The sequence below is a fragment of the Lutjanus erythropterus genome, chromosome 4 (genome assembly GCF_056507025.1).
Source record: "Lutjanus erythropterus isolate fLutEry1 chromosome 4, fLutEry1.hap2, whole genome shotgun sequence".
In the NCBI taxonomy this organism is placed as follows: Eukaryota; Metazoa; Chordata; class Actinopteri; order Lutjaniformes; family Lutjanidae; genus Lutjanus; species Lutjanus erythropterus.
The window spans coordinates 20,509,872-20,521,880 of record NC_139320.1 but is presented as its reverse complement, the minus strand read 5'-3'; the positions used below and the strand labels follow the sequence as shown (position 1 = coordinate 20,521,880).

At 41.7% G+C, this 12,009-nt stretch overlaps 1 protein-coding gene across 1 annotated transcript in view; it reads right to left on the bottom strand.

Annotated features, from left to right (window-relative positions):
- Positions 1 to 12,009, bottom strand: part of tiparp (TCDD-inducible poly(ADP-ribose) polymerase) — a 29,006-nt gene that overhangs the window by 13,660 nt on the left and 3,337 nt on the right. The window contains exons 3-4 of the mRNA XM_084717316.1: positions 1,048 to 1,237; positions 435 to 622 (exon numbers count right to left, since the gene is read on the bottom strand). Coding sequence (XP_084573442.1) covers positions 435 to 622; positions 1,048 to 1,237 — 378 coding nt within the window. The remainder of the gene's footprint in view (positions 1 to 434; positions 623 to 1,047; positions 1,238 to 12,009) is intronic.

The window sequence follows — 12,009 nt, the reverse complement described above, 5'->3', positions numbered from 1 at the left end:
AAGGTATTTCGTCATAAACCAAATCAAAACTGTGACCTACAAAAGTCAGAGGATCACCAGAGTTATTACAATTCATCATGAGGGGAACATCAATGTTTAATTGCAAACCATTGAACAGTTAGTGACAGACACTGCCATCCTTAGAGCTACACTACTAGCATGACTAAAACAACTTTGGGTCAGTAACATCCATTCTGAGCCTCTAAATATCTTCACCTACTTATTTTAAGAAGGTATTATGCAGGAATTTTGCAAAAAACAATGCATCCACAGAGATTCCACCCCCTGGCCTGTCCTGCCTAATTTTCTCATTATTTTTCTGTATTTTCTGTCTGTATTTTCTGTCAGCAAACTTTTTTGTGTGTTCACAAAGAGCTACTGACAAATCCTATTTATTCTCCCTTTAAGAGCAGAGGGGATGTGTCTGTACTTACTGTAAGTGGGGAGTAAGCATCACGGAGGACATGAACATGGGTCGCTTCTTGATCTGACGTCTAAACCCAAAGACCGCATTCTGCTGGAAGCCCTCCCTGATGTTGAGGATATACTGGTTCTGGAGCGTAATGAATCGGACCTCCTTAAGACCCCTCGAACTCGCCTCCTCTATGAGCTTCACCACCGGCTGTGAAGGAGGAAAAATAAAGAGTTTAGACTCAACTGTTTATCATTTCATGAAGATGGCTGTTGTGCATTTTCATTCATCAGAGGAAGGAGGAAGAAAGAGTTTGGAGAGGGAAATGTCAGTGAAGTGTGGCGCAATGTTCAGATATCAAAAAGTCAAGCTGATAACGAGTTTCATCATGAGACACAAACTCTCACGGACAGAAACAAGTCAATCTTTACTGATTTTGTGAAATAAATTGCAACTGGCTGGGGAAAGCTGTGTCACAGGGGGCGTTTTTAGGTGTGTATATGCATGTGTGTGTGTCTCGATCGATCCCATCATAGTGGCTAGACAATTGATTGGTGTAGGCAGACTTAATGCGTCTGGCCTCATGTTCATAGAGCGTGCACACAAACACACTGTAAATGCACCGAGTGGCTCACCTCGGAGTATTCCCTCCAGCCAAAGTTGTCTCTGCAGTAGTACTTCCACACTGTGTGACAGCTGGGCGTGGGGTTTGGGTTCGTTGTAGGCATGGGTAGAGGGCTGGCGGGGGTGGTCAGTCGTCGGACACGGTCAAACTCTAGGTCACACACTCGCATCGCCCCGAAGTCTAGGGAAAACACCCTACCCCTGAAAAACAAAGTTGCAATCGTTATTGAAAATAATAACTAATTGTTATGCCAGACAGCATGAAAAAACATACTACACATTCACACAGTCAGCTAACATGTGGCTGTGGCATGGTGACCTTGTTGTTAAATGGTTGCAGCCACATGTCTGGTCATGCGGCTGCTGATTAAACCTTAATTCAACCCGAGTGCCCTGGAGCAAGACGACCAAACCTCTAATTGCTCACTCAGTATGAGTCACACAGGATGACAGCAACTACGTGACTTTCAGGCCACATGTTAACATACAGAGAATAGAAACAAACAAAACATACATGATGAAAACATTATATTTACACAGCCTGAAAACATAAATACCACTGTAATAATTCACATATCACTCTTATTTCAATAAGAGCTCTTCAAAAGATAAAACAGACCAGGACCTGAGAGATTCTGTTAAGATTTAACATGAGGGAGACTTCCAAGGAATAAACCTGATATACCATTATGTAGCATGATATCACGGTTACAGGAATAGTTCAAAGTGTTGGGCAATTTCCTTGTTAGTTTTATTACCAAGAGTTAGATGAGAACATTGATACAACTCGCATGTCTATAGAGTAAATATGCTACCACCGGCAGCCTCTTAGCTTAGCTGGCTAGCTTAGCTAGCTAGCTTAGCTTCGCTTATAATGTGTTAAAGTGTTACTAAGTGAGCTTTGGAGTGTTTGGTAAGGTGATTTGTAAACTCTGGACAGAACCAGGCTAGTTTTTTCCCGTCTTCATGCTCAGCTAGTCTAACCAGCTGCCTGTTTTAGCTTCACATTTAGCCTACAGACATGAGAAGGGTATCAATCTTCTCATGCAACTTCCAGGAAGAAAGTGAATCAGCACATTTCCCAAAATGTCAATGTCTATTTCTTCAAAGCTTTGTCTCTCATTCTTCGTGATACTGACATTGTCTTCATAGAGCAGTTATCAGTCAGGTTCAGCTACACAACAATGATTTTGTAACATGCTCAAGGTCTAGCATCTGTTCAGCAAATAAATGGTGGAAATTCACAATTCTTATCATCCCAAATTGTTGAGCTATTGCTCCAGAACTTTGCCTCTTATTTTTGTAATGCTGACATTTGTCTGTGTAGAGCAGTTATTGATCAATTTAATTGATTTAACATGCTAAAATATTAGCATCTGCTAAATGTTAGCTTTTGCTGACTAAATAAATGGTGGAAATGCATAATCTTATTATGCTCATGCAACCTCCCTTAACCCCTCTGTCTCGACAAGCGTGGGTCAAAACATTATTATGTGTGTGTATGTGTGTGTGTGTGTGTGTGTGTGTGTGTGTGTGTGTGTGTGTGTGTGTGTGTGCATCCGTCTCTCTGCATTAGTCTTCCATAGGGCCTCTGGCAAATCCTTTCTGGGTCAGACATACCACTCACATAAACGTGGGCATCATACGCTGGCACGCTATGCCATGGACGGCAGACAGACAGAGGCACACACACACAGGCATACACACATGCACACACAGACATACACACATGCACACTCACACAGAGAGACATGCAAACCTTGCAAGACACTCACACGGGCAAAACACACAAAAACACGCACACAGCCTGACAGTGTTAATGGGCTCATTGATTTTTGCCGGGAAACTAATTGGATGTAGTGTCAAAGGTTAGACATTGGTGAGTGTGTGTCTGTCTGGAAACGAGTGCGTATGTGTAAAGCATGGACTGGGTTCTGCCTCAGGTTTGTTCTAAATAAAGCACATGAAGTGCAGCCTTTAGATGTCCCCCATCCAAAACACAGAGAGGCTGATGAGTTATTAGCTCAACAGCCCGGAGAAGCAAAGCCTCATATCAAGTATTCAGTTTCATCTACTGTAAGTGTAATTACTGGTCACTGGGGTTACTGGCACACATACACACACACACACACATCAGTTTCAGTCAGGAAGGTAAGGTGCTGAGTCATATTCCAAAAACACATATGCACACAGATACAAATACTATTTATACACGCTGTATTTACACTTTGTGTTTCTGCTCAGTCATGGGGTGACTGTGGCTCTGTAAGAGGAAGTGAAATAGGAATCAAATCACTGAGCACGTGCAGAAACAAAACAGCAACTCAGGAGTGAGTCACTGATTATCAGATCACCAGATTACCAGAAAGCCAAGACAGCTAGATAACGCAGATGTCCACGAGTTCTTGTTTTCCTCATTGCATTATTCAGGCATGTTTCCATTTCATACAAAATACAGAAGTGAGTATTTAAGCCAAAGATACAACAGAGAAACAGAAGAGAGAGGATGATGGTAGCGGAAACAAATTAGCTGTGAAAACGGTACATCCTTTATTTCACCTCTGGTCAGCCTGTTCTCTTCTGCTCACTTTGCTTTCTTCATTGTTTCTGGCTTTGTTCTGTCGTCTCTCTGCTCTGTTCCCTCTTTCGCTACTTCTTTATGTCTCTCCACATATCTCTGTTCTCTGTACGGTCTGTCTGAAAAAGAAAGTAGACCGGGTGCACCTGCATGGCCCTCTCTCTCTCTTTTACTGTCGCTGCCTGTCAATATAGAACACTTTCTGCTCGCAACTGTATGTTATGATGACAAGAGCTTCTGTATGTGCACTGTTAAAAATCATACAGGAATTTTGAGGAATCAACTAATCTTTTCATATTAACTTGATGGAAACATACAAGTATTATTAATTCAGGTTTATCAAACTATAAACATGAGTTCTTCTAACTTTAAGTCTTGTTGACTTGACTTCTCTGCATGCATTGTGTGAGTTAAAAGTTTATAGTTTGAAGAAAACAATATAATGAAAACTTTATGTGCGTGTATTATACAATGTAAGATAAGTCATGGTTGCTGTTTTTGACAATAATGAAAGCACAGAGCCCTGATGACGGTTAGTATTGAAGTCTTACAACTGCAGCTGCAGCTGGAAGTTCTTTGTGTGAAATGAAGAAGTGATTCTTCAAACTGAAAAAATGTGAAAGAAAATCAGTTTTTGCATGTAATGGTAGTTAGTGTCACTGAGGAGTTGTTGGTTCAACTTCATATCTTAAGCCTACTGAACATGTTTTCTGAAATACACCTGAATTGATATCAAGTTTATTTAACTACAGACGTTTATTCGTTTTGAATCATTACAAAATTACCTCCACTTATCTTTTCAAATTCAGCCAACTTGAGGTTTTAAGGCAGCCCTTTTTAAGTTAAAACAAATTTTTAATTTTACAGTCTGTGAACTAGAAGCGACTTATGATGCAAACGCATATATTCAGGTTTTATTATGAGGAAGCTGGTCGCATTTACAGGCAGCCTCCCCACCTCACTGATTACCTCGGTCTGTCTCACACACTCACATTCAGATGAAGACAGGTCTCCAGAGAGGTCAGTCAGTGAGTCCGTTTCCCTCCCTCGCTCCCAGACTGGTTTGAGCTGTTCTAAAAATAAAATTCCGCCAGTTAAATTAAGTGCAATGAGATTCGGTGCTTTCAGCGTGGAGGCCAATCAAAAAGTTGGAAAGAGACACGAGGCACGCCCACCCTGGCAGGGACGACACTTTGCAAGACCACGCTTGAAATGTCGGGCTGCTCCAAGTTTGTACAAAGGTGCGCACACGAAAGTGTGGCAAAAGTACACATTTTCTTTACTCAAGTAGGAGTACAGACAAAAAAAGACTGGTAAAAGCAGTACTGTTCAACTTCTTTACTCAAGTTAAAGTGAAAAAGTACAGACTCTGAAATGAAGTCAAAGTAGAAAAGTCGAAAGAAGCCTGAGGGACGTCTCTAACAGCTTAAACCATTCTACTAAAAATTTACTTAAAGGAGCAATATGTAACAATTGCACATCCAAAAATGAGTATTACAGTCCAAATAATAAGTTGGAATCATAGACGGTATATTAAGGTATATAGGTTGAATTCCTATTTGATATATGACCAATAGTTGATCATAAATTGACTACTGCACAAACTCAGACTCAAAGAAGCTCAGGTAGGCCGCAGGAACGCCGCAGAAGTGCATGACCAGCACAACATAATAATTTGATAATAAGAAGCAATGACGAGTCCTACACAAGGTGATAAGCTGCTGATAACTGTCAGCTGTCTGTCAATGTAAAGCTCAGCCTGTTATCCTGAAAACAAAAGCCCACTGCACCTAAAATACTCAATCTGGAGTTGGAGTTCAGTAGCTGCCTGTCTCACTGCCTGCCAGACTCCAGAACTCTAATTAATGTGAAAGAGGCAAACAAGAAGTTATTTTGGCCCAGAATGCAAATTTCAATGGAGGTAGCCATGGCTGTAGAGTTGCTGTCAGAGTAGCAAGTATTTAAACTTAACATACTTCTTTAATCTCTGATGATATATCATGGTCATTCTGTGATTCATTAGAGTAAATATACTGATTACTCCTTAAAGAGCAGCAATAAAGTATTTGTACTTTGCTACTTCCCACTTCTTAAGTCCACTGAAAATGCAAATCTACAGAGCAGATTTGGAGCGGCGTGTTTTCCAGGAAGAAAAAAAGAGATATCTGAATGGAAAACCCAACCACTGACTAGAGAGGGTGTTTGTATGCTAAAGGTGAAAGCAGAAGGCCCTTGAGCAAAGCACGTGGCGCTGAGACTGCACCAAACCAGCTCTGTTCTTGTTACAAGGCAGCTCCCAGGTGTGGATGTGTGTATCAGCGCTGAATGTGGGAGCAGGGTATTGCTGGGAAAAAAAAGGGAGCATGTTCAGCAGAACCTTTCCCTGGATAAATAAAAGGTTAAGAAAACTCACTGCACTGTCAAAATGGCTGTTAATCCCCCCACGCTGCCTTTAGCACACACATACACACACACACACAACTTCAAACTTTCTCACGGCTACACACACAAGGACCCGCATACCAGCATCAGTCATGCTATTGTGAACGTCACAGGCTAGAAAAAAAATAACATGAGCCGTGTACACACACACACACACACACACACACACACACACACACACACACACACACACACACACACACACACACACACACACACATTCTTTTGACAGATTCACGCACACAATCTTCATCCAGTCACGCCTTGATAAGTCAGTCAACCAAATCTGCTGACGAAGGCTTCCTTCATACACACACACACACACACACACACATACACCACCTTGATGTCATGGGTAAGAAGAGTCATTTCCTCGTGTTTGAGAAGTTTAAATGTGCTTCATTTGTTTACTGTTTTTTAGCTCTTAAGGCTGTGAAGTCAACCACACACACAGGGCGAGAACAGGAAGAAATGTACTCTGTTGTCCCCTGCATGTCCTGGATTGTTCCTGTTAAGAGTGTCTCTGTCTGTCCTCCTCTACAGCGGATCATTAAACTCATAGTTCAGGGTGTCCTCGCTCTCAGCCCTTTAAACCTCCCTTTGAAATTTTAAAACTCTTCCCCGGGTACAAAGCGTGAAAGAAACAGGGGGCAAGATGGAAAGATAAATGAGTTTGACATTAAAAAATAACACTTTGTGGCACTTGAAAAAAGAGAAGAGAAGAGCTGATGGAAAAAAGATGAGACAAACACACAAAAAAAAAGTGCACACACACATTTCCACATCTCTCACACCTCTTTAGGCCCTCCAGGGGACAATTGAGGAATGAAAAAAGAGATAAAAGGGGAGTAAAAGGGGGGACAGAATGGGAGACAGAGGACGTAAGACAGAATGACGAACGATTGCAGAGATTAAGGAGGAAGAGGTGGAGAATGAAGGGGGGGGGTTGACGATGAAGAGATAAAGGCAGACTCTGAGTAATAAGAGGCAGAGCGACCCAAACCTCGCCCCACTGATTCATGGCATGGGCTGTCTGACACGTTATAGCCACACGCACAAACACAAACACACACGCAAACACAGACACAGAGCGGACACACTCAGTCTGATTATCTTGACACCGCCTCTTTTCACACACACGCAAACAAGCTCTCACAGACATAACCATCCTTGATTTTCTTTGATTAGTGACACAATGAGGTAACATGGATGGAATCCCCCGCAACACACAGACACACACAGACACACACAGACACACACACACACACACACACCTTGGTGTCAGGTCGCTCTGCCCTTGGTGCTTGGTGTCCCTTTGTGTCAGTTAATGACAAGCGAGGCTTTTATCACCTTGCCTTTGACTAAAGAGCCTCTTTCACACGCACACATAAGAACAATGTGTGCTTCGTCATGGTTACGCAAAAATCAGCAAGATGTTTTTCAAGTCCTAAAGTCGCCCCAACGCCCCAGCCTTATGCAGATATTACGAGACATTGGCCTAATTATTAAACATTTAGTTTGGAATTTGTGTTTTCCTGAAAATAACAAATTTCACAAGGGTTCCCACTCTTTTTTTAAGATAATTTCCCAGGATTCTTCCAGGACATTTTCAGTGGAAATCTGATTTAAATTTAAATAGGTTTTCTAGGTACAGCTAGAACTGCCATAAGAAGGCCACTGACTTCCATTTTTCCACTTTCTGTTTCTTTCTGATGTTTTGCTCAAAAGCAGAGTTTGAACTTGTGTGGGCAGGGAAATACAGGGAGTTTTTAAAAGTCTCTGTGTGCTATGCAAATAAAATGTATCATCATAACCATTAGTAATATATAAACTGAATGCCTTTTTTTTCTTATATATTAACCATGGCTTAACTGAATAGCCTGAACACCTATAACACAAACAGGTGCCTACAATTTTGCTTACTGACAAATCTAGACTGAACTTTTTATCCCTAAATGTACAATTCAAAGTTAGTGTCAAATTTACAAGGATTATTAACTGCCACTGAATTTGATCTTAAACTTGGTCAACTTTTTTTTATAGGTTTTCCAGAATTTCTAGAACACATGGGAACCCTGGTCATGTAATACTCTTAAAATCAGCCAAAGGGAAATAAATGTGTCTTTCGTATTTTCTCTCTCTCTCTCTCTCACACACACACACACACACACACTCACTACAGCACAACATAAATCTGTTAGCAGGCAAGTGTACAGCCGAAGATTATCACGGTATAACTTTTAGAAGCGATGACTGCGACATTCCTCCTTACTGCTGAGTTCATGACTAAGGCGGATTAGCCAGACTTCCATTCCTGCTTATCATATGGATGGGATTAACCTGTGCTATGGATCATACACACATGGGAACAGCTCGGCACTGAACACACACTCACATACACACATTACAATAGGCTGCGCAGGACATAATCAGATACAGGCACACACTCTTCCGCACACACACACGCACAGAGCAGAAGGCAAAACAGGCCTGTGTTGCCATACCGACAGTAGAGCTTGTTAAGTCATCTGCTGCTCTTTAGATCACTAACGATGTTATCATTTGGCTATGGTAACCACGGTGATGCTTTCGCCCAGCGTATGTGTGTGTGCGTGTGTACTTGCGTGCATGAAAAGACAGGCTGGATTGCGTCTCTAAAGAAAAGTATCAAAAGAGCTCTCACACACACACACCCAGTGTAACACAAAGCTTTGCGTAAATGACTGAACGGAGAGCTGAATAACCAGAACAGTGTGAATGCTGTGCAGTTTACTGACTTTCATGTTCGTCTCTAAGAGCCCTAAAACCAATTCTGAGTTTACCCAGCGTCAACATACTGTATCTCTGAAACAAACAATTTAATAACGCCACATCCATTAGAGGCAGGTCAGCAGCCTATTTTCAGTTCTAGCCTGTGGTGTAAATAAACGGTGGATTAGAAGAGGCCAACATCACCATAAACCACTTCTTTAAACTGGGAATTAGCCTGTGTTTACTTCCTGTAAATGCATGGCTGAACAACATGCAAAAAAAATCTACCAACCCACTGTACTGATATTTGTCCGAGAGGTTGTGGGTTTCAGGAGTGAATTTTTTTACATCACGTGAAGTGTTTTATGGCATGCCTTCACTCTACCGTCTTTAAACACTCAAACCTGTTTTTAGGATCAGGGTGAGAAAAACATCACATACACATTGTTGAGAGTGTTATGCCTCCCAAGTGCTTCACAACAATGAAGAAACACACTCCAGAAGGAGCAACAGGGTTATGACAAAGAATTGTCACGATTAGAATGTGCTTGACAGCTGCAAACCTTATAGGTGACAGTTAAAATGGATAACATTCGGGCTGCATGATTTAGTAAAAAAATCAAGTATCTTGACAGATACTGCAATTGTGATATGATTTGTTAGGGTCTGTACCAAACATGTTTTCCTTCTGGAGAGCAAGATTTGTAGGCCAGAGCATCTCTGCAGCTCCACACAGTTCTTCATTATAATGCTGTTTTGTCACACATTTCTCCTTATTTAAAAAAATTGCAACCTTTGTGGTTTGGATATTGCACTTGTGGATGGATATTTCAACTGAATTCACAATATGTAGATTCTGTTGCTAAAAAGACGTAGTTTGATGAGATCGTGAAGAGGAATGGGATTACAGGAGTTGTTATCTTCATTTTTAAACAACCACCGAATGATTTCAGGCAGACATGGATGAGGTAATGTTAAAGTTTTATTCATGTTATGTTAGTTTAAGGTGCTGACTACCTTCCTGACTCTCTCATGTAGCCAATGAATCACATATTTTCTTGAAAGTTATAGCAATCGGCAGCTAACTAGCGAGCAGGAAACAAAATTATGAATTTCTCTGTTTTTAATTGTTGGAAATATTTGGAAAGCACACAACTCAACAAAATATATACCAGTGGTGCAGCGTTTTTAGACATTTTAATGTGGAAATGTTACATATCATAGGTTTAATGGTGCAGCCCTAGTTGACAGTGTCTGGTATGGTAGAATTAGGTGAAAATATATGTCAAAGGTACTGGTGCGATTATTGTGGAGTTTCTAGTTTCTACTGGAGTTTCAGTGCAGTGAGCCAGATGGTCCTGTCTGACTGTATGAGAGCGTAACAACACACTCAAAAGGCCTCTGAAGAATTTGGGTTGACACCACCAGGTGCATATCCTGTTTGTGGAGCAATATGCACTTTGCATAGAGTTTCAGTTGAAGACATGAGTCAACAAGTCAAACACACGGACACATACAAATCTTTGTACACTCACGCAACCCCCACAGACATAAACAAAGACAGACATGCACATGGCTGCTTAAAAGGCTCAGTTCATCGTCAACGACCTGATGGTCTGATCAGGGTGCGGACACGGTTGATAGTTCGGAGGAATAATGGCATAATGCTGTGTCATTGACTGTACATGTAACCTGATTCAGACAATAATGTGACTTAGACAGTGATCAAATTTGCTGATTACATTAACTGGGATTGGGTACTTTGGTACCGGATACTGTTTACGTAATATTGATCAAAACAACACGGGACCAAGTAGCATCGAAACTCCTCCAGTCAAACTAAGATCAATCCTTTTTTGTACTCAGATCTTCAAAAATGATGATTTGTAAAAACGAGCAGTTTGCTGGCAATATTTTGCTAGGTTTTCACGAACATAGCAACATGAGACGCTTGGATTATCATTGGATAAGATATGAGGGACTTGGACTTTGTCATGTGGCTACCATGGAGGAGTCATCTTCAGTGATGAATACAGTAAACAGGGATATAATCAGAATAAATGATAAGAAAATTGTTTCCAATAAGGTCAGTGGAATCAACGTAGATGTCCTCTTTGTGTGTGTGTGTGTGTGTGTGTGTGTGCGCGCGCGCATGAATGTGCCTGCAGGAAGCAGTGCATGCTCCTTTATGTCACCCCACTGGGGCTTGCCAAGTGCTTGCATGTGTGTATCTATGTGGGTGTGTGTGCGTGAGAGAGTGAAAGAGAGGTTTATCTCTGTCTGCTAAGAGGCGTGCGTGTGAGCACTGCAAGCCACTGAGCTCCTCTGTGCAGCACATTCGTGTGAGCGTCTGCATGCCAAGCACTGTGAGCGTGTGTGTGTATGTGTGTGACACAGCAGTGGTGTGCATGTCTATGACCGAGGGAAGGAGAGAAGCTGCCAAGTGCGTCTGTGTCAGTGACCGCACAAGGCAACTGTGGGGTCATGGAAGTTCACAGCTTTCTGCAATGAGTGCCGTAAAGTCTGATTCAGACGGAGCTCCGGCCAATCACAGGGTGAGTTCGGGAGCAGGGGAATACAGGAAATAGATAACCAATATCAGGGCCGGGAGATGGAGTGCCATGTCTACTCATACAAGGGCACGATAGCTGATATGATACACGTTAACTAGAAGACACGTGACAGTCAAAACACACACACACACACAGGAGATAAAAGGACAAACACACACTTTCACACATGCATTAATAAGCCACATTTACTGCATTAAGAACTGTGAAAGTCACACTCACACAGGCACATTCACTTGGCTGCAGTCCATCAGCAACACATGTACAGAACAGCTGTAGAGTCAAAGCCTTCGGTTTGTCACCGGTGGTGGTGAAACCAAAGAGGAAGCTCGCTCAAGCCGAAGTCTACTGTTTCCAACACGCCGAACCAGAAGTGCTTATCATTCACAGGCAGCCTATCAGCTTACTGCACCATTGTTGCCATGTCACAAGTGTCAAATATTTGTTAATTCATAGGTACTTGTGACATGGCAACAATGCACCTATCAATTTACCACATAGTGGCCTTTTCAGCAGTGCATACAATGTGCTGGTGTGGGTGCAATGTACTGTACTGAATTTCTGTCAGAATTTTAAACTTGCTCTTGATTTTATTGAGAGATTATTAAAAAATAACATTTAACTGTCAGTAC